The sequence below is a fragment of the Labrus mixtus genome, chromosome 21 (genome assembly GCF_963584025.1).
Source record: "Labrus mixtus chromosome 21, fLabMix1.1, whole genome shotgun sequence".
In the NCBI taxonomy this organism is placed as follows: Eukaryota; Metazoa; Chordata; class Actinopteri; order Labriformes; family Labridae; genus Labrus; species Labrus mixtus.
In genome coordinates this window covers 12,790,731-12,814,364 of record NC_083632.1, presented here as the reverse complement: position 1 = coordinate 12,814,364, position 23,634 = coordinate 12,790,731, and the positions used below count along the sequence as shown (strand labels likewise).

At 42.4% G+C, this 23,634-nt stretch overlaps 2 protein-coding genes and 1 long non-coding RNA gene across 8 annotated transcripts in view; 2 read left to right on the top strand and 1 right to left on the bottom strand.

Moving 5' to 3' along the window:
- Positions 1 to 19,032, bottom strand: part of LOC132955595 (potassium voltage-gated channel subfamily C member 1-like) — a 49,435-nt gene extending 30,403 nt beyond the window's left edge. For all 6 annotated transcript variants that reach the window (XM_061028503.1, XM_061028505.1, XM_061028506.1 and 3 more), the window contains exons 1-2: positions 18,391 to 19,032; positions 9,826 to 10,513 (exon numbers count right to left, since the gene is read on the bottom strand). In XM_061028503.1, coding sequence (XP_060884486.1) covers positions 9,826 to 10,446 — 621 coding nt within the window. In that variant the 5' untranslated portion in view covers positions 10,447 to 10,513; positions 18,391 to 19,032. The remainder of the gene's footprint in view (positions 1 to 9,825; positions 10,514 to 18,390) is intronic.
- The window catches only part of zgc:56095 (Ferritin, lower subunit-like), a 137,929-nt gene that overhangs the window by 65,118 nt on the left and 49,177 nt on the right, over positions 1 to 23,634 (top strand). The gene's annotated exons all lie outside the window — the stretch shown is intronic.
- On the top strand, positions 10,891 to 22,169 carry LOC132955596 (uncharacterized). Its single transcript, XR_009665939.1, has 3 exons — positions 10,891 to 12,581; positions 19,028 to 19,172; positions 19,252 to 22,169. It is a non-coding gene; the product is annotated as an uncharacterized LOC132955596 (long non-coding RNA).

The following is a 23,634-nucleotide window of genomic DNA, read 5'->3' as shown; positions in this document are numbered from 1 at the left end:
ACAATCGCATTTAAGCCTTGGATGTTTTTATATCTTTTTTAAAAGATGAACATTAAAAAGTTGGCTTGTGTTTGATTGCAGCATATACTGTTACAGAATAGTCTTTGTTTCAAGGTGATCTAGTGGTACCTCTGCTAGTTATAAAAAGGGATCCATGACAGCTGTTAATATCACAATACAGGAACCAATATCAGAGGAGATATCAAATTCTTGTGACCCTTTCTCCCTCTGTGTCCTTCTGTCTGTCTCAGAGGAACTGCAGCCAAGTCTCACTTCAACAGAAATGCAATAAACATGGAGGACGAATGGCGTTCGATCCGGGAGGGGCAGTTAAATCAGAAAAATTGCGAGCCCCTGCTAGGGGTCATCCAGCACCCAACAAGGGACACTGCGGGATAATGAAGGGCAGGAAAGGTGAGGCGGGAGAGACGGGGTGGGACTGTGGAGAAGGCAGAAGAGGAATGGTTGCATTTCATTGCATGAATGCATATGTGGAAAACGTGCAAAAGACCCATAACAGTTCTATCTCATTAAGCACCTGAATGCAGGAGGAAGGTGGAGGAGGAGCGTTGGAGGTTGGAGAGAGGTGGCACTGAACTTGGTGATATAATTAGCTTCTGCTCTGGATAATCCTTGCGTATATTTTACTGTCTTAGCGCTGGAAACACTGACTCTCTGAGGTCAGCACTCTTGGAAGTGATCCTGGTAAAATTTCAATCACAAAGCAGACTTCCCTCACAGACATTCCCTGAATGACTCAACTCCCTGACACGCTTATGTTTAAACTGGTAAGCTTTTTACACACACACACACACACACACACACACACAGCCTGGTCAGTCGACATATCACAGTGTGGTATCTGCTCTGCAGCATACAGGTCCCACTGCAGTCATTTCACACATAGCTAAAGACAAACAAATACAGCATGCGAGGAGGTTTACATGTGTCCATTACCTCTCATTCATCTGTTTTGTATTCAGGCCAGATTACTGCAGCATACCATGTGTGTTTGTCCTTGCAATGCAGCCCCCCCCCCCCCCCCCCCCCCCCCGCGCACCCCCAGTCGATCCTCCCTTTTTCCTCCCTTCCTCCCACCTTTCTCAGTCCAACCTCTCCTGTCCTGCTTGTGCTGTCAGACACTAAAAACAATGCTGTCCCCATCCTAAGAGCTGTGATGACTGTCTGTCTTCATGCTTCTTCCTCCTTTTTTCCTAAAAACCCCTCAGTCTGTTCTCACTCCATCCCTTTGTGCTCCAGTAACATTCCCACCCCATAGCTGCATCATAAAAGAGAAAGTCATGGGATAATTTGGTTAAAGAAAAAAAAGGCTAATAAAAGGCAGAATTTTGAGAAATATCAGTGCTTCAACAAACACCGTAGGATGATCTGATACATTCCTTTCCAAAATCGACTCTTTCATCCGGCTGATACACACTTCTCTAGATCACGTTTTCATCGCTCTGCCTGCACTCTGCTGCCACTTGGACAGGAGGGACAATCACGAGGAAACAGATGGTCACACAGGAATAGTCCAAGTGAAGCCCTCCCATGTCATTTTTCAAAGGAATGGATACTGTGACTAAGTCATAGGCCGTACAAACATGGACGTAGTCTCAGTGACGTCACCCGCTGGTTTCTGAAGGGTAGTTTTGAAGCCCAGCAAAGGTGGTGGCCATACTGGAAATGTTGTCTCAACCAAACTTTTGTCAACCTACAGAAGCAACAGGCAAAGAGGTGGAGATGAGGCGGGCCTGAAGCTTCCTGACTAACAGCCACAACCGCTTGTAGTCATACGAGTCATGCCCCTGGTTACTCATAACTCTTATCCCTTATAAAATCAAAACAGATGAAGTATAAAAGAAAATGCACCCCCGTACAGTTTGTACCAATTTCACAAAAATGTTTTAACCAGGCTGTAGATATCTTTATTTCTGCTGTCAGAATCAGCATTTTAACATAGAGGTGTATGGGATTTTCCGACCAGCCTTGACACTAGAGAAGCTGCCGTTGTTTTTCGCTCTTCCACCTTGGCTTCATTTATCAACCACCGAGGTTGCAGCTTGATGTAAGCAATACAGGCTGTCGACATGCGATCAAACATGCAATAGTATCACAGAAATGCTGAGTTATCACAGGTGTGTTGACAACACCGTAACCATCAAGACATTACTTTCACGTTACATGTTAATTTGTTTGGTGAAATAATCAGCTTATTTGTTAGATATCCGTTACTCTGTTGATTAATTATTTTATAAATATTGTAATAGCTAACTGTTGTCAGCTTCTCCAATGTGCATTGGTTTCATTGTCATCGAATAGGTTATTCAAAACCTGTCGCATTTTGGCCCGTTGAGGAGATAAAACTTTACTTTGATATCTTGAAAACTGTGATATCCGTATTTCACGATTTTTTTGACATTTTAAAGACTGAACAGTTGGTCAAGAGAAGAAAAGAGAAGAGAGCAGGAGCATTCATCCTTCTTACTGACGAGTTTATAAAGATGAAAAATGCTCAGTAACTTGTATTGATAATACAACTATTTTCTAACTTTGCATAAGGGTAAAACAAAATAACCATTTCTCACTTTTAACGGACATTTAGGCATAAAGACAAGATTAATTTTTGGTCAATCGATAAACTATCCAAGATATTTCTTGTGAAAAAGTCAGAAACAGCCCAGCTAAGGATGTGGTTGTAAATTTTTGTCTAGTAGCATGAGTTTTTTTTATGAATAATTAGTCCTTAAACAATTAGAGAGCAGAGAAATACTAGAAACACAACAAGAACTGCAACATAAATCAGGGAACACTAATGACAGAGAACTTAGGAATGTAACACAGAATTATACACACTAGATTCGAACATAGAGGGACACAACTATACGAAATAACACAGGAAACACTGAAGACTATTTAGGGAACATTAAGATAAAGAAACAGACAAGGGAAACAAGTAACACCAGGGAAGAATGAGAATTAAAACAAGAACCAAATCTAAACTCTGAAAGAAACTAAATACTAAACCAGATCAAATCATGACATATATATCCTTTTCATTTTTCGTATATAGGTGAGATGAAACAAGCTATCTGAGGAGGTCACTTTTTGCTTATTTGCTGAACAATTGACTGATTTTTAAAAAGAAAAATCAACAGAATTCTCAATGAAAACGTTTCCAAGCTTCCCGCCCTTCATATTAAGACTGTTTGGAAAGACTTGTGTGTATTATGACGTATTAGCTTCCTGACGTCCAGTATGTGGGTTAACGTCTCTGTTGGACGCAGTTATTTGGGGCAATGACATGTGTGAGAGTGGTCTGCAGGGTTACATGTGGAGGCGTGTGGAGCACGGTGATTTATCTTGGTAGTGTGAGTGTGGACGCTGGGCAGAATGGTTTATGGGCAGCTACACTTACAGAGTATGGGCCAGTGTGTAAAGGTGAGTGTACTGAGAGTGATTTATGAGCCGCCAGGTGTTTGAGGGGGTCAAATGTAAGATGCACGTCATAATGGATGTGGGTGAATGTGCTTCTAGGCCACATTAAGTCCTCCTTTAGTTTCACAGTGTGCTGGATATTGTACATGAATAATTGACTTTCTTGATGCAGTGACTTCTGAGTCAGCACGCAATTACAAAAACATTTTCTCTGTCAGTATTTGCACACTGCGTATGTGTGGGGTTTGTTTACATATACATCTGCTAATGCGTGTGGGGGGCCTATAGTACACAATACGCCGCCCTCTCATGTGATTCGACAAGATTTGCCCCATTTAGAGAATTCAGGCTCCCACCATTGTAATCTGCTCTGGCACCGTGTGAGCTCTGAACCATGCCAGCGTCCTGAATCTGTCCAATCCCAGAGCAGAGGAGCTAAATGTAACGGGTTCACCACAAGGTCCGACTAATTGACTGTCTGTACGGTGGTCTGGAGCCCTTATTCAGCACTTTACCAGCACGACTAAATGGGCCGAGGAAGAGAAGAAGGTGGCAGAGGAGGACATAAAGGGAGGGAGAAATGAATGTGGAGCGATGGGGGAGCAATTTTTGCAACATAATCATGCAACTTGTTCAATGCTTCTGTCCGAAAGGTTAATGGAATGCCTCAAGCCAAAGGTTGGCTTTATTGAGAATATGCTCATATCCTTTCTTGCCAAGAGTTAAATTAGAAGATCAATACCACTCTCATGCGTGTATGGAAATGACGACGTCAGAGTCAACGGCAGCTTTGCTTCCGCTAGAATTTAGCGAGCATTGGTAAAAGCTACAAGCAACTCTTAAACTGACCAGTGAGCACATTTAAGTTTAAGTTACTGGTTCTGACAAATATTTACTCCAGGATGTTACATGTATAATAGATGTACACTTGATTTGCTTTTTCACCCTGTTTTTAGTCTTTCAAATGACTGGTGATTGATTAATACTCATAGTAAACATATAACAAATCCATATTTTCGATATTCTAATGTTTTTAATTGCATATCCTCTGCCTGTAATTTCTCATATTTTTGTTTCGGTACCATTTTGTACTTTGATGCCAAGGAAGAATTGTTTTGAAACTTTAGTCTGGTAAAGCCTTGGACTAGAACGTATAAGTATGAATACAGATAAAGCCTATCAAGTTCAAATTGAAGTTAAATCTAAAAACTGTTAACATGAACTGAACAGCCTGATTACCCAGAAGAATCCAATTAAATAACAACACTAAGAACATTTATTTACTAAATTAAGAAGAATCCGAGAATTACTGAAGAACATATTTATGTTATTTGCCTCCTTCAGATGTTTACCGCTTATTCATCACAAAGATCTTGTCTGTGGCCTTGTTATGAGACAACAGGCATCTGTCAAGTAAAGGTTTGCCAACATATAGCGCTCATGTTACAGAATCTGCAGAGGGACTGGGACTTCGGAGGATGCAAGCATAATTTGAGCCGGGCCTGCTGTACAAAATGTTTACAGGGAGAATGAAAGCAGAGTCAGATACATTCACTAACAGCAATAAGGCACGGCAATGTGGCCACCAGTTAATAAACTTAAAGAGCAGTTAACAATATTCAACTTCATCCTCTTCATCCGTCTTAAGAAAGGTTTGAGCCTCCTTTTGTCTGACTTGTGTTTCCGTAGTATCGCTTTAGTCCTGACTGATCATACAAGTACAGTCTCATCCTCTCACCAGTAAATGGAGGAAAAGATTTGCCACCAGCAAATGAAATTAAGGCCTCCTTTCCCTCACTTTGCTATTTTCAGATGCAGCCCACTGGGAGAGGAGCAGGACTGGAAGTGGGAAATGTGACTACTGACGGGTCTGGGTTTGAATGGAGGCAACATGGAAGAATGAATAAGAAATACGGCCTACTGGATCACGAATAAAGGGCCATTAAAGTTTCAGGCAATGATCTTTATTTCACAGGATTGCTTATACCAGGACACTGTTGAGTAAACTGAAAGATTTCTTGGTCATAAAAGGATGTTCATTTGTTTCAGTTCCTTGTTATTCTGATCCGCTAAGGCCTTTCGATTATTATTTTTAGTGTTTTTTTGAAAATGATATGTAAGGAAAAAAAGAGGAAGCTAGTTGGGTAAGTTAAAAAACAAACTTGTTTTCATGGACACATTGTCCTCTTCTCCAAAAATATATTGCAATGTCCTCAACAAAAATGGTAATGTCAACCAAACCCTGCCCGGGGAGATGTTCTCTTCCAAACCCGGCCCAGATCTATATATACATGCCTATCATTGCATCTCTATTTTCTTCCATTCTGTCCACCACAGCGATTTTTCTACCTGGAGACGCCCTGTTCAGAGTCTGCTGCCTGGCAAGACAGCAGGTCACATTTGTGTTTATGGCAGCACTGTGCACTCTAATGCTGAAAGCTGCGGAGAGGAACAACAAACAAGGAACCAAAAGACATGACCTTTAGTGAGAGGAGGTCGGCATGGATGCAGTAACTTAAACCAATCGAATACAGGCTACACAAAGTCTGATTTGGAGAGGGCAAAGAGGCATCTTGTACATGCTGAGCTACAAATGGTGCTTTGTGAGGAGAGTGCTGACAAAGACAACTGTGCCCTTCTGGTGCAAGAGTGGAAGTGACCAAAACACAGATGAACCTGTGGGACGTCGTTACAGGACAACATCCAGAGAGGCTGCTGCAGTGCAAATGTTACTTTTCTTTTTAAAGAAGAAATCAGTTCCATAAAAAAATCAGTACCTTATATTTCTATGGGAGAATTTGTACATTTTGTCACCATTATCACGTCTTTTCATGTCTAATACAGCTTCTTCTTCTCTGCTGCATTTTCATTAAAATGACACCTGACATAACCAAACTTAAACATCAACTTGTCATTTCAATATTTGTACTGTTACAATTCACAAACGATTTCTTACCTTAAGGGCTTTTTGAAATCTATTATTCCCAAACAATACCTTCTTCATCGCAGCTTATCACCAAATACTGAGCCTGCTGAGCTACGAGTGATTACACTCAATATGATCACTACTATTCAGCAACACAACACTTGCCTAATTATTTACAAAGATCTTGTAAAAATGTCTTGATTTCCCCAAATTCTAATCTTTATAATTCAGGCAGATCACAGTTTCAAACTGTAGGTTTCCAAAACCCTCCCACTCTCTCCTCACATCACCGATACATTACTGTACCTGTCAGTGCCTGTATTTTTTGTCAATTGTCTAATTTTTGAGCTTCTTAATGTCCTTTTCTTTTCATTTATGTCTCTTGTTTGCCATGCGATCTCACCGATAGGAAGAAAGAGAAAAAAAAACTGGCATAACAGCCCATGTAGCTTCAGCTGCACTGCAGGATCCATGTCGCCCAGGAACTGATCAATAAAGAAATCAGATGCAAATGGTATTGCTCTACACCTCATCAGACAGAAACATATACGTCCATAAATTTTGCTTATGGGCCAGCAGACATGTTCCCACCCATTTACAGAGCAGAATGAGCTGCTGTATGTTTTAAAGAGGTGATGGGGAAACATGGAGAATGGATTTTTTTTGAAGACAAAAAGAGGAGATAATCAATAGATAATATAAATCAATGGACGTGAAAGGAGGGGTGCTGGGGTCGAAGATTGAAAAGCTCAAACCTACACGGATAATCGAAGATGCAAAGACAAGGGTCCCCACCCCCATCATGCACCGTCTCTCTCTTTTTCTATGGTTGTCACCTCCTGCCTGTTTATCTCAAACCCCCTCTTCTTCTTCCTCCTCCTCTTCGTCTCCCTCGTTCTCCCTCTCAGGCTCCCCTTCAGTCCCTTTCCCACTGTTTTTTCTCTCCTCTATCTTACCCCCTCTCCATTTCCCTCGCTCCGTGCTCCGTCTCTCCTTCTCACTCACTCACACCCACCCGCCTGCCTCCACCTCTTTTCTCCTCCTCCGGTGCTCCCCCTCCTCCTCCTCCTCCTCCTCCTCCTCCTTTCTCTCTCCTGTGTCTACTGCAGCAGAAAATCCTGCACAGACACCAGCATATGTGTGCTTGTACATGTGTGTGTGCCACTACGGTGGATCCACGAGCAAGCCTCACACGATCAGGAGCAAAGACGGAGGTGTGAATTTTTTTGTTGTTGTTGTTGGGGAAAAAAAAGCCTTGCGTCGATCGCTCCAATCACAACATTGATTGCTGATGCGTTACATCACAGCCATGCAAAACAAAACCTCCTCAAATCATTAGAGGAACGTCTCTCCATCCTGTCCCCCTTTATTTCCTCTGGTCTCCCTCTTCCTCCCTCTGTCTCCCTCTCATCTGTCTCATTGTATTTCCACACCAGCATCTCGTTTTTTTTCCACCTTAGCCTCTCTCCGTCTCTCTCCCGCTCTCTCTCTCTCTCTCTCTTTCACACATATAATTCACATCTCTCAGGATGAACAAGCAAAAGGTTTCCTCCACATTGGACAAGACATGAAAATGAAAAAAAAATGTGATTTGGGTCAGAACACTGTTTGACGTATAGCTCTGGCATATTAGACCTACAGGGAGAAAAGGGGCTGCGTTCACCAAGAAATGGAGCAGGTGTTGTGCAGCCACTGAAATGAATCCCACCAACTACTTGCTCTACACTCTGCATAACCCCAGCAGGGTGTCGAATACACCATCTGCAAAATTACACTACACTCAATGAACGTTAGACTTTATATGAATTATGAGAACTGTGGCGTTAAACTGTACATTACATAATAAACAACTTGCTAGCAGCAGGTACAGTAGCTTCAAATCCAAAATCTGAAAATGCTGCCTCCTCTTGTTCTATGATCAGAATTCAACACCAAAACCCTTTACATTCCAGCACATGTTTAGCTTTGCTCCTGTCATATCTACAATTTGGACATTCTGCAGGAAAACGACCTCAATGTGTGATGTTCTGCTCGAGTGTAGGTGGTGAGGGATGGGATAGTAAGAAATCAATTTGATCGAGACAAGAGAGACACTTAAAGAAGCACTTCCTGCTTGATCCTGAGTCCAGAGAGGCGGATCAGGTGGCCTCGATCAGACTACCTGTCTGTCACATCCCCTTTCTCAGGAGAGAACTGAATCCAGGATCTATACCTATAGCCAGAAGATGTGTGTGTGCTGCCATTGTCTTTATCCGTTTTCTTTGCAATTTTGCTGAGTGTGCAGTGATTTAAGGGGTGAATGCATGATTTGGCCACTGCAGGTGTCTGCTGACTGTCTGGTTTTGCATGTGCGCCTACAGGATGCATGCATTCACAGCACCTAGGGGTCCTTGAACACCCTCATGACAGAAGAGAACATGCTTATGACAGAAGCATAAGACCAGGATGATCAAAATCCATCACAGGTTTTACTAAAAAAAAAAAACACAAATCAAAGAGGCTGTGATCAAGCAGCTGGAGGGTCCCAGAGAAATGAAGCCCACTCTAACTGTTTTCATGTGCAACATATCAAAAACACAGTCTGGGGTACTTGTTACACAACTACCTGTATGATTAAATGTTTTTTTTCAAGGGCTAAATCTGCAACTTTTTAGTGTTATCATGGAAACAGGCAAAGCTGATCCAACATGGAAACAAGTTGTGCGTAAAAGCTGTAAATCTCGTGCGTAAACGCCATGTAGCATTCAACTGGGACAGGAGGAAAGGCAAAAGCAACCCAACAGACTGAAGCTCTACCAAGTCTAAATATGGGAAGAGACTGACACTTAAACACTGACATTTCGACGTCCTGCGAGCCTCCTCAGTGTGCTGCTGCAATAAATAAGACTAAGATGAAATACGGCGCACTGATGTGCATCGTAAACGGACAAATACGACCTAATGAAGGCGTTTGGATGCAGGCAGCGCAGCGGATGGCGCGTTTGGAGACTGATATGTATTAAACCTGCTCGAGGAGCAGAATACAGCGATAGGAATTATGATAGCAATAAAAAACTGCATTCAGTGTGAATCCAGCGCGTGTGAAACACAGTGTCAAATCAAGTGTAGGTCAGGAGATGTGTTCGGTTTTTGTTGTATGAAGTAGTAGGACCATCTATCAAAAGATATAGCTGCAATATAATTTTCCATTTTCTCTATGCTATCAGCATTAATTATTGACGACAGTAAGTATATATCCTGCTACTTATAATCATACGAGATATACTGTCACATTCCAGCAGCCAGTGGTCTGCAGGAATATATATAATATATATATAAGGGGCTGGATTATCAGCAATAATATGGGCAGGTCGAATCAAAAACAAACTTTTATGAACTTAGAATTAGTCAAAAAGTGATTTCAAGCTATCTGGGAACAATATGCAACAGTCTATAAACAACTTAAGACGTGGGGGACTCACCCGGGCATATTTGGACGAATAGGGGTCTTCAAAGAGTGCCCAGATTCTGGGCTGCCAGGTTTTCCACCAGCCCGCTTTTCTAGCGTCCTCCTGCATGCACAGTCTTTTCAAGTCCCCGTCCGCACCTCCCAAAGCCGGGTCGTCGTCCGGCGCGTCCGGCTCTGGATTCTCGAAGCTGTCCAGTGCCTCCTCCGCATCCCGGTGCTGCCGGTAATTCATCCAGCAACACGCCTCCACGTCCGTCTCGTCGATGCCCCAGAAGGCCAGCTCCTCCTCGAACAGGGGGCCGCACACATCGTTGGGACAGTGCAACTTCCCAGTGCGGTAATAGTTGAGGATGAAGGAGAAGACTGACGGGTGTCGGTCGAAGAAGAACTCGTCTAATTTCGGGTCGTAGTCAAAGTTGCTGAACGCGTCAGGCTCGGTAAGCCACGATAAGCGGGTACCAGGTAGCGTTTTGAGGGTGCTCCGGTAGGTCTCATGCCGCACCCCCCCGCAATTTATCACGATCTTCTCGCTCTCTGACGGACAAGTCATGTCTGCGCTGTAACATGCTTTGTTGGACGACTTGTTCCCACCCTTGCGCCCTTTGAAAGAGGATACACACACCGAACTGAGCATAGAGGACCGGGGGGGAGGGAGAGGATGAGAGAAACCGAAGGGAGGAGGAGGGAGGAGACTGAGGAGTCTGCGGGGAGAGAAAAGGGCAGAAATTTAGGAGAAGGGAGAAATAAAGATCTGGATTATCAACATTGCAATACATATGAAGACTTGCACTGCTACATGTATGTGCAGTTATTCACGTGATAATCAGGTGAAGGAAAGACACAAAATGACCTTGTGCAGGTGCAGTGGATGAGGAGGGGCAAAGTTGTTTTTAACACAGCAATCTTGGTGCAAAAACATGCCAGCAACTTATTTCTGCAACACATGACAGCAGGTACATTTGAGCACATTCTTGAGTCTGCATCCCCACAGTGATGAAGAACTCCCCACCCTTAATGAGTGTGATGTGTGTCCAAGCAATGATAAAATCCCCCCCCTTTTGAACTACATTTCTAACCATCATCTTGCGTCTCCTGTGTGGAACAATCTATGAATTGATCTTCTCCATGCTCTGATCGGTGTTCATTCAAATCCTCTCCCTAATTAGGCCACTGTGAGTCCTGAGTATGCGTCCTCCTCCCCCTTCCCCTTCCTCTTCTTCCCTTTCCCCTCCTTCTTTTTTCTTACCCAAGCCCGAAAGTGTGTGAGGTTTGCAAAGACTGACAGAAAGAGTGGAGAAATTGAGGGAAAAGTGATTCGAATGACTCACTGACGTAACCTGCAGCATCTTGTGTGTGTGTGTGTGTGTGTGTGTGTAGTGTGTGTGTGTGTAGTGTGTGTGTGTGTGCATTTGAACATGTGTGTGTTTGTGTTAATTGCCTCCCGCGAGTGCCATGTCCGCACTAATGTTAGATCTCCTCAATCAGCCTGTGTGCATTGCTACACACACTGCTGCAGCCCCCTCCAACTGCACCGAGCTTCAAGTGATGCACAATGCTCTCTCTCTCTCTCTCTCTCTCTCTCTGCCACTTCTACCATGCAAAGTGTGTGTGAAAGAGTGTGAGGGGGAGATAGAGAGGAGGACGAAGGGAAGGTAGAGGTTGAAAAAGATGAGGGGGGGAGGCTATAAATCAGATATTTAAAGGATGGATGTAGAAGGATAGGACAATGAGGCAATCAAAGACCTTCAGATAGGGACAGAAACAGAGAGAAAAGGACACAGTGAATGCAGCATGAGCCCTTTGAGGCAGATACAGTGAACAGCAATAGTGTAATATTGTCTCTACACTATTCAAGGAAGAAGGGGAGAAAGGGCATAAGGGGGGGGAGAGGGAGAGCATGGAAAAAGGAGAGTGCACAATAAAAGTGAATGAATTCTGCTGCAGTAAAAAGCCTGAGTTATTCTCTCTCTCTCTCTCTCTCTCTCTCTCTCTCTCTCTCGCTCTCTCTGAAGACACGCGTCCATACATGCTCCGTATCTATGTTGTTAACCTTTTTCTCTATTCAAAGAAATGCACCACTCTCCTCCTCCCCCCCCCTCTCCTCTCCTCTGAGCTCTCACCGGCCCTCCCCCTCTCGCTCCCACTACTCTCTCTTTCTCTCTCTCCCTCTATCTCCCTCACTTTCGCTCCCTCTCTCACTCTCATATTCCGCATAAAGGAATCACATTTTACTGAAGGAGGGGAATCGAGGCTTCATTTCTTCTAACACTTTCTCCTCTCACAACACTGTCTTATCTCTACCTAGTGCCCCCTCTTTTTCATTCTCCCCCTTCACGTCTTCTCTTTCTTCCTCCCCTCTCTTACTGCATTTTACTCTGCTGCATCTTTCTTCCATTTCTCCCCTCTCTTGCATCCGTCCTGTCCCATTTCTTCCCTAAAGTAAGCTTCCTTCACTTTGGGTCAACTCTCCTCCTCCGCCTCTTCCTCTTTTTCCCCCTCTCACTTTTCCTCTGTCATGTAGGACACTGCAGTCTTTCTCTTTTGAACTTATTTCTAGCGTTTAACTCTGTTTGTTTGATCATTTCGCTCCACTTTTTATCTCAAGAGACAACTTTTTGTTGATGGAAAAGTTTGCTTTCTCTATTCTCTTCAGATCTTTCAAAAACATTGAGGTTGTTTTTTTGTTTATTTTTTTAATCACATTTGATTTTGGCCTTTTTGGTGTAATGTTTTACATTTGGGAGATCCTGGAGACTTATCCGCATTCAGGTAAGATCTTCTAAGACCAAGACTTTTGCATGAGTTTGGAAATGCTGAGGCAGAAATATTTAGCACGGCACACACTTGAAACTATAAACAGATGGTCTCGTGTGCATCGAAAAAGAATAATCTAAATTCTGCGATGATACATGCCTGAAATGTCAGCCCTTCTCAACTGTACTAAGTTTTTGCAGTGTTTTCTGCTAATCTTGAAACTGGCTTGTTTGCTAAAATAAAATCTGCATTCTTTTGCATAATTTGTTGTACTGCATCATTCGGAAAAAGTAGTTGAGTCTACATCTTTGCAACTTAATCTCAAGAAAAGATTAAACCAGTAGTGGTTCAATTAAGGAAGAACGTTGTAAATATTGTGAAAATCTGGATACTTATGAGTTACATACTTTATATTTTTACTTTTTGTATCAATTATTCAATTCTTTGCAGTGTTTGCTGCAGGAGCATCAAATCTGCTTACTTGCCCAAAAAAAAACCTGCACTCCTCTGTGGCTGAGTTGTACTGCATCACTCTGAAAAAGTAGTTTCACCTTCATCTTTACCGCTCAAAAACTGAAACAACACTTGAACCTTTTATTGGTTAAAACGAAACAAGAACAGACACATCAGAGGTTAACAGTGTTAGATGTTTTACATTTCTATATTTCTTTCCAACTATCAACTAAAAGTCTCTGGTTAAAAAAAAAAAAAATCCTGTTCTCCTGTATGGCAGGATGTTACTGCATCATTCTGCCAAAGTATTTAAGTCTGCATCTTTTGCAACTAAAACCCAAATAGTTGAAAAAAAAAAAACACAAATTCTGTTAAGTTAGAAAGCAATGAAGGTGTGAAATAAACAGGTTACTGTCTTGTTAGATGTTTTTAATTTCTACTTTCTTTCCATGTCTTTGCAGTGTTTGCTGCTGGAGCAACTTGCTTGTGACTAATTTTGTATTGTTAGGAATTAATAAAATGTAATAAAATCTAAACAGTTTATAGGCGAGATTAGGTATGAAGTTGGGAGGAGACCTTTGTCATTAGCCAGTTTTCTCCTGTGGGGTTATTTTATGCAGGCTCACTTGTGTTGTGGGCTGGATTAGATTTCAGCACTATGGACAGCACCACTCGCTCCCTTTCTCTCTGAGACAGACTCTGACGGGATGCTTAACTTTTCCAAGACAACCCTCCATGATCTCAAACTTTGATCCATTAGATCCACTTTTTTTGGGACTTCACTTTGCCGCCGCGTCTCTTTTAACTTCTTCATTGGCTTCTGTATCTTATTGGTGAACTGCTGAATATTTTATAATTGGACAGCCACAAGTCTGTAACTGTGGTTGAGTGCTTTTTTGTCCCCGAGTCGTGTGTGGCGAGCTTATCGATTTAAAAAATATACTTAAGTGTTCCTTTATTCACTGGGGATATTTTGAGTTTAATTAGGGTAGGATGCTATCCCGTTTTTCCCAGCGTTCCTCAGAAATGATTGCTTTCAGGTCTTCAAATGTAAATAAAAGTCCTAATCAAGACCAGAATACTAATCTTAATAAGTTTAGGTTAAATGAGTTTGATGCTTTCGAGCTGCAATTCAGGAGAGGGTCTGCAGTTTGAGGGTTTGTGCTAAAAAAAAGGGGGGGGGGGAGGTAGGAGCATCTCTTAAAGGGCCAGCATCACCACTTTTATCACTGGCAGCAGTGTGATCGCTTGGAAAAAAACAGCAGAGAAAAGAGGGGAAACGTGAGAGGGGAGGTAGTGAGAGGAGAGAGAAGCAACGAAAGGTGAGCATTGGGTGTAAAATGGAGATAGGGAAGTGGGGATCCAGTGGAGTTTTAAAAAAAAAAGGAAAGAGCTGTAAAGGAAGGCAGAGCGGAAGAGGATAAAAACTCAGTGGAGGAGGAGGGAAAGGAGCGGTGAGGAGAAACAACCTCCTCCATAGCTTTTTTTTTCTCTCTCCTGCAGCATTTCCTGCTTCGGCCACCATGTCCTGCGCCACCTACTACTGCTACTACTGCACTCACCAGAGAGGATGGGAGGGAGGGGGATGTGCACACACGCACTCACCTGGCTGCAACAAATATGCTAAGAAAAACCATTTTGAGGTTGAAATAATCATTATGAAGCCGATCGTTTCTGCAGTGGATTGATTGATTGATGGATCGAGAGAGAGAACAGGGATGAGATAGGAAAAAGTGTGCACATGGCTCGTGCACGAATCACGCACTGACACTAATATATATTAGCAGAAACACTGCAGCAAGAAGGGGGGCAGGGAGTGCAGGATTATGGGATGCATGGACTGTGAGGTACCAGCAGCAGTAACTGGGGGGAGGGGAGGAGAGAGTATAGTAGAGAGAGAGAGAGAGAGAGAGAGAAAGAGAAGGAGACAGATAGAGAAAGAGAAAGAGGGGATGGAGAGAGAGAGAGAGAGAGAGAGAGAGAGAAGAATTTGGAGGAGTGCTGACTATGCGGAATAGAGTGAGCAGTTGGCGGAGAAAAGGAGAAAGGTTTATCAATCACAGAAGGAGGGAGATGAGATGGAGGAACGAGATAATAGGGAAAAGAACAGGAAGGCAGGTGAGGTGGAGGAGAGAGAGGGGAGAATACAAGAGGGGAGGGAAAAAAAGGTGTGTGTGTGTGTGTGTGTGGGGGGGGGGGGGGGGGGGGGGGGGGGGGGGTTACTGAAAAAGACGCCACCTGAATGGCTGCTAAGGTGTAAGACAGAAATGGGGTTTAAATGGTGCGCAGTTCTTATAAGAGGAATAAAAACATTGCAGTGATGGAGAAAGGAGGAAAGAAAGAGGGAACGAGCGTAAGGATGTGTGTGTGTGTGTTTGTGTGTGAGAGAGAAAGAGAGAAAGAAAAGGAGAGCGAGTACGAATTACGTATGTGTTTCTGGTGCGGAGCCATTTTTTTCCCACCCGCTACCTCATCAAAGGATGTTACCACAAGGCTTCACGCTGTTCAATCCATATCATCCCCCTCCCTCTCTCCTTTCCTCACTCCTCTCCCCTCCATATCTACCTTTTCTCCTCTCGCTCTCTCTCTCTCTCTCGTTTTCTCTCACACTTCCCAGTGTTGAGGAGACCCCAACAGGAGAAAACAGGGCACTGCAGCGCAGTGAAAAGTATTGTGGTCACCTCCCCCTTTTAGTGCAATGTCACAACTCACACGCCCCCCCCCCCCCTCCCCCCCCCAATAAATAAATAAACAATTCACCATTGCACCTTATGTGTAATTCCAGGAGAGGAGAAAGTGGCCGACCAGGTGGAGAGTTGGGATATACATGAGTAGGTGGCATTTGAATTTGAAGAATGAAAATTGTACAAAATATCATGAATGGATGCAGTGGATGACAAAATAAGGGAACAATCTGGAGAAAAACAAGACCACATATTGAGCAGTGCTGCTAATGTAAACAGAGCAGGGGAACAAACAAGGCGTTTCTCGTCATAAAAAGGCTCAATTCCCAAAACAGGAATTAAAGAGCCAATCAATTAAGCAAGCAGAAAAAAGGAAACGGCCAATCTACAAGGGGGCAGCTCCTCTACTCGGCAACACCAGCAGGGAGATCTCCAGGGACGAACCAATCCACACACACTGCAGCAAAGACACGCACTCAAGGGGCCTGTGCATATTGGTCAACCCCTAATCCTCCTTCCTCTAGACAATGCTGCTGCTGTATCTCACTTGCGATGAGCACCCTCACAAGTGAACTTTTTCTCCCTCAGAGAAGAAGAATCACGCGCTCCTGGTTTGCTCCTTTTAGCTGGCAGGGGGATGATTAATACATAAGGCCATTTCAGGAATAGAAGAGAGCAGAAGTGAAGCTCAGCCAGAGTCCAGAGGAGGGTAGTTGTTAAGATTGTTTTGAAGGTAGATATGCCCGCCCACAGGGGGAGATTTCACAAGCGACACAAGGAGGAAAAGTGACAGGATGGAGAAAGAGAAAGTGAAGTGATTGTTGCAGGTGAGGTCAGAAAAACCTGAAACACCACGAAGTGCGGGAGGGGGGGGGGGGGGGGGGGGGCAGAGTGTCATGTCAGGAAGGGGCTCTATTTTTGGAGCTGGATCAAAATCTGAGTCCTCAGTGCATCTTTTTAAATCTGGCTCTTGAAGAATCAACATCAGGAGCAAACAGCTTTAACCCTGACACCTCCCACTCCTTCTCAGGTCATTTTAACCTGTCAACTCCTAATGACGCTGCTCTTCTTACATGATTAGGACCATTATGGACCAGCAGTGCAATGATATGGAACACGTGGTTATTGCCCTGTCTTCTGGCCTTTAAACTACCCAGGAATTAGACTACTAACCGTTAGAGGAAGTTGTGTTTCGGAGAACAAATAAGATGAAAGGTGAGGCTCAAGGTCAAGGCTTTGGGCTTTTAAGAGCTTGACCAGGAGTCAGCTAAGGGACGGAGGAAAAGTTATCTGCAGGAAAGAGAGAAACTATCATAACCAAGGACAGAGGACAGGGTCGGAGCAAAGAAACGCACAGGACACGGCAGATGCGTAATCAAATCACAGCCTCAAAATAGATTTATTCCCCTGGTTGCTAAAACAGCAGCGCCCTCTTTTTCTAACCCCATCACAACTCTCACATCCTCTGACAGCATGCCACTGTCTGTCTCTGGTGGGTGGTTTTTTTTTTTTTTGGTTTTTTTTTTGTGCTAAAATCGAAGGGGTGTTTTCTGGGTTACCCTCAATCTAAAAATAGCATCAGCTGTAGATTTATAATGCAGGATTTGAGGAGGAGGGTGGTAAGAAGAGCACGCTTGGAAGTGATATAGGAAGTAGAAGAAGAAGAAGAAGAAGAGGGGTTATGAAACTGAAGACTGAGTGTGTGATGCGGGGTAATGCAGACAGAGCAATAAGACGAGATAAAACAGGTGAAGATGAAAAACATCTCAGAGACTGGTCTTCAAATATCCCCAAAGACTTCCTGCAAGAGATGTCGGTGACACGATGTCCTTATTGTTGATCCACTCCACTAACCACCACCACCACCACCACCCCCCCCCCCCCCATCTTTGCCTCACACCTTCTCCTCTCCCTCTCTCTCATGTGTGCGTGTGTTTGTGTGTCAGCCCTCTCACCCTCCTTTCTTTATCAAACCTCCATTTTTTCCGAGGCCTTGACACTTACCCACTGCTGCTGCTGCTGCACAAAAAACACACTTACACCGAGACACAAACACACACACACACACACACACACAGTGGAGGCACATGCAGGTAAAACAAAAACACAAATAAACACACACATGGAAGACAGTTGCTCATGCAGACAGAAAAAAAAAAAAACAGGCTGAGAGTAATGCACACACTCATACACACACATTCCCCTCAGAGGCATGGAGCTGCTCTGATCTAGTGGTGTAGATGGGGAAACACCCACCATTTATGCAATGAAATGTGAAGATTTATGAAATGAATAAAAAAATGTAGGTATGAATTAGTTGATCAAAATCTGGCTGTGTAAAATATGAGTTTGTCTCTTTTATAGTTGAAAGAAAATATATATAAGAAATACAATGACATGATAAAGAGTACAACTGGAACATTTTTGACATATTCTGGTTCTTTGAATATTGATGAAAGCACAAACAGGGTACAAGAACACAATCAATCGCAGCTAATGTGGATTTAACGATACTTGTTGAATGCAGGCTAGACGCTGTATTTTTGTCTGTCTTCCTTTTAGAGCTGCCCAATGAAGAAATGCGCTGTTGTTAGACGGGATAAACGCAGAATAAAGCCACCAACATACAGACACTTATATATATATATATATATATATGTATATACACAGACACGGGTAATACTCACTTGCTTTTGGTTCAGGTTCGTTTCGAGCGCGTGCAGAGACACGCACATCAAGCCTACAGATCAATCAAAATGTAGTTTTTCTTTGTTAAATCTCCCTTTGCTTAAGATTTCACAGAGTATCCAGTTTCTCGCAGGCATTCAGATGATTTGTTTTATTTTCCCCAAAGAACGATTCTAATAAACCAACATACACGACTGCACGCGACTGTTGCTTAAAAAAATCTCGTTATTGCCGATTGTTTCTTATAGCTTATGGTCATGCTGATGATGGCAAAGGGATGAGTCTTTTCGGATGAAATGAAGCAAAAGTCCCTCTGAAAACTGGCTCTTTTTTTTCTCTCTTTGCTATTTTCCTCGGTTTCAGAGTCCCTCTCCCACCTCTTTGTTATTGCCAAAAATAATTGCCAGCCTTTGTTACAGTGTCTCTACGCTTCCAGGCGCAGGGTGTAGCTACCATTCAGATCTTCCTCTGTCTCCCCCTTTTTTTTTTTTCCAAAATGTTTCAATGGAGATGCCTCCCTCTCTCTCTCGCTTTCTCTTTCTCTCTCTCTCTCTCTCACTGAGCCTTTTTCCCTCACTGAGCCACTCTCTGTTCCTTTGGAGGAGCGTCACCTTCTGCACTATTTTTTTCCCTCAGACGATACATGTGGGCGGATTAGAGAAGAAGACAGAGGGGTGGGAGGACCCCGGTGAATACAGAGGCTAATTTCTCACAAGGCTGCTGAACTTCACAAACACATATGCTGCGGAGAAAAATACACACAAACGCATATTTTTATGAGGTAAAAAAAAAAAAAAAACGTGTTGATTCAACGCTATGTGTCTTAATTTTCTCTCTCTCTCTCTTTCCCCTCCTCTTAGGCTACATTCCCCACACATGCTCACTCTGCTGGACGGACGCACAAACACCATTTTGTCTACAGGTTCCCAGCCTTGGCTGACATCAGCAGTCATGTGGTACAACAGAGGAGCAGGTGGGTGATATGACACAGTGTGGAGTAATATGTCCAATTAGAATAATACTGATAACAAGAAGAGGAACAGAAACTGCTCTGATGGAGTTATCTTTGCTCTGAAGGCTGCAACAAGACACGCTGCAGGAACAGCTTATCAGATCATTCACTTTTATAAAATGTCTTGTTATTTGGACCATTTTTATATTTGCCAGATAATCTGTTTTCAGCATAGCATGCATTTTGTTTGGAGGCATATTACAGTAGAAGCACGACCATTAGCTATGTTGCTGATGCACTTGTCGGCAGGAAACTCTTTAAACATCGCCTCATAAAAATTACAGCAGCAGTAAAAGGGCAAAAGGCCATTGCTTAAGTTTCCTCTGACCACAAAATGTTCCCGTAAGAGCAAAGTGCGGACAGAAAGAGGATGAATAAAGTAGGAAGACAGGTGGGCTTTTTAAAAGTGCATTTCATATAAGTACGGAAAAGATTGATACGCTTTCATTTAAAGCTGCAAAGGGCTGTTTGTTAAACAAACACATCGCATCTATAATTTTCCAAAGTTAGAGCAAAAACAAGCTGCTTTCAGAGCTACACAGTCCTTAGAGCCAACGTGCATGAGCTCAGACTGCAGGAAGACCTTCAGAACATTTTTTTTTAACAAGCTAAAGGTCAGACTTCTCTGTGCTGTGAGGACACATTGCTTAACACTGAGCCTCTGTACTTTCATCCACTCTTTTTGTCAGAGCATACAATGAAATGATCTGTTGAATGTGGAAAGTGGGACAACGTAATATCCTTAATATGAGAACAAAATGAGGCACTGAATTGCATGGAAGATACCCCAAGAGGAGCAGCTATTCTAGAGAACAGATCTGAGGCTTTTATGTGAGCATTACATTCACTCACTTTGTCAATTTGAATGTTTTCTAACTTCGTTCTTTACATTACCACTGTCCTGTGAGTCACTGTTTGGCCCCTTGGCAGCTACATGTAGATTGTAGATGTCACTCTAAACATGAGCTACATTCACATGAAAGTACTCCAGGTCTTGTAAAGCTGACTTGTCTTTGTAGACTACCTATTATTAATGTCCACTATTGAGGACTCCATATGGCTTGCAACCAATAACTACAAGTGTTCTTGTATCTGGAAACAATACATAACTCTATTCTGTACACACCTCGTTCATTTACAATCCCCCCAAACCCCCGCAGCCCCTTCAAGATTCATACAGGTGTTGTACTCAAGAATTGTGAAATAAGTCTATCTGTTCCTGATAAATGTGAGGGATTCTTTAACCAGCATGGATTACATTTTCCGTACAGTTTGTTTTTGTAATGAAACGACTTGGAGTCTGCAGCCTTGTAGAAGCTCTGAAAATATGCACTTTGGCACTGCAATGCTGCAGGCTAATATTTTCATTCTAAGAACCACATGCCAAAAAGGTCTCAGTTACAATGCTGCATTCATATTGACCAGGGTTACTATCGAGAATGTTAGAATGCTTAAATTCTAGCGTTTGCGAATGGTTACAAAAACAGAGTACAACTGAGGATCATGGCACACAAATGAAAGTGTCAGAAATGTTCAAATGTTGACTTAATTATCACGCTGGAATGGATGAACAGTCAGGAGATCCTTCTCCTTATTCATCGTTTTACATATAAGGATCTTAATTATTCCTAGAAAATGTTTGTGGTAGTCTATCCAATACACAACCAAACAATTCATTACAAACAAACAAAAAATGTCAACCAGCTGTTGGCGCTGGAGGAAAAGTCAAGAGATCCCAAAACTCGGGAGGAATTTCTGGGGAGCATAATTTATCTTTCCAAAATTTCCTGGAAGTATATTTCATACAGCAGGAATGTGCTGTAAAAACCTTAAAATAATATTGTTAAAAGGCCTACATCATCATCTATAGAGTATCCAGCTATCAGCGCTAAAAATGCATTAGCTCTACATTCATTAAGAATTTAAAGATTGAGAACTCCATGACATGTTTCACTCCAATCTCTGTTTGAGTTATTGTAAAGCTCTTTAGGATTTATTAGAAATATAGGTCAATTGAGCACATTTCACTCTCTTGAAGGTTACATTCTTTGCAACAAACTAACAGTAGATTCGGCCTGAGCATTCAGACGAGCATGGAGCCGTCTACAGAAAAAAAGCTGACAGTGTTTCTTCGTCAGCCCACCATAAATACTGTATGTCCAACTTAGTGTGCTCTAACAGCGAGCATTAGCCGACTCAGAACACATCCACGAGCAGGCTCTTGGCGGCAGCATGGTGCGGCTCATGCATAAGAAAGTGGAGACAGCGGCAGACGCCCTGAGATCGCGTGAAGATTGAAGCAGCAAAAAGCAGAACAGGGATGATAGAAACAGCCTACTGTAAGTAGATTCTGTACATATGGTATATCCATGGCGATGTGTATGTTTGCACATGTGGGGTGATGTCAACACAAAGAAGCACTGGCCTTGAGGATGCAAACAATATGATTGACAATGAGAAACTGGTGGGTCAATAATCTGTATTGATGTTGTCCATCACTTACGGAAATTCAATTCAATTCAATTCAATTCAAAAAACTTTATTTGTCCCCGGGGGGACAATCCAAAGGCACACAGAGCAGTAAAATAACAACAGTGCAGGTAGACGAAACATTTTAACCTAAATATAAAGTGTCAATTTAAATACAACTTAAAGCTTGAACTTAACTTAAAAATACAAAATATAAAAAGAGTAGATATAAGTGGACAGTGATCGGACTGACAGATGTAAACAGATGTAACCAGAACTATGTGCAGTAAACGAGAAATAAATATATATATACAGAACTATGTGCAAGTAAGCAAACTAAATGATAAGTTAATAAGGTGCATGGTGAATAATGGAACAACAGAACTAATATATACAATATAACTGTAAAGGTAAATATGAGATAAATAAAGTGACCGTAGTGCAATGATGGATAAGAAACAATAAAGTAACCAGAACTGTATGAATACTGAAATATAAAGGATAGAATAAAGTGATGTAGTGCATGAGACCAGATAAAGCAGAGGCTGTTAAGGTGCATGGCAAATAGGAAGGAAGTGAAAAAGCAAAGTTCACAGCTGAGAGTCTGCATTGGGTGAGAGGTGTTGGTGTCTGTTTTTTGTTTTTTTTGTATCAAACAGCGTCCACTGACTTGGAGCGGTGAAAAATGACCCCTCAGAGATGAGACCCTGAGAGATCTTCAGGTCTGTAACACATTTTATGTTTAGAATAAGAAGGCTGCACTGGGACATAATTGGTTTGGGTGTGAGAACAACAAACAAGACCCACAAATCAACTTTTGCAGAGCTGCAGAGCACACAGGAAATGTCAATATTGACTCTAATCACCTTCGAGACAGAAACAATGTGCAGCAGTATGGAAGACTGTAAGCTACATTTTATTGGATTATGAAGTCAGAGGCATGTTAGAGAAAGCAGTGATGCCTTGAGTCCCATCATGAGATTTGTTAATGTGTGGATGCAGCCCTATTAACATGTCATTTCCAGCCTTGCAGCTACCAAGACGGAGATTCCTGCAAGCTGCTGGGCAAAACCACTACAGAGCTACGTGCTACTGCTTTATGTTTCAGGGACTATTTTCTGCAAGTCACTGCTACTCACAGATGAGCGTATGGCTCTCACATTTAAGAATTTAAAGACAAAAACAATGTCTTACTGTGTAGATTCTTTTAAGCTAAGGCTTACTTAAACCACAGCTCTATACAACACTACATTCCTGTATAATTATAACAAACAAAAACACTTTATTTTGGAGGGGTCTGTAGCTCTGGCATACGACTGTACATGATGTTCTTCCAGATTCAGGCTGATATCACAGCCAACGATCACACAAACCTGAAAATGATTCCTAAAGGCAATAGAGAAAAAAAAGGTTATGTGGAAAAAAAAAGGAAGGAATGTTTTCCTTCACATTTTAGCCAAATGTGTGATCAGTATCATGTTGAATAGATGTGTTCTGTTCACCTGTGAGCCCTTACAATAAGGTAATAGATTGGATGAGTGATGATTGGAACAGTGTGGTTTGATATGTTTTGTAAAAGAAGTTCAATAAAGCTGTGGTGTTGATTGAAGTTCTCTGGTGTATTGACTCATTATTCATACTCACTTATAATTGTTCTGATATATTCTGTTCAATAACCATTTGATAATGTTTGTATTTAAAGTGTGAACTTTCCTTTGATCACACTAAACACATAAGAGAACATCTCCGGAAGGAGGGCAAG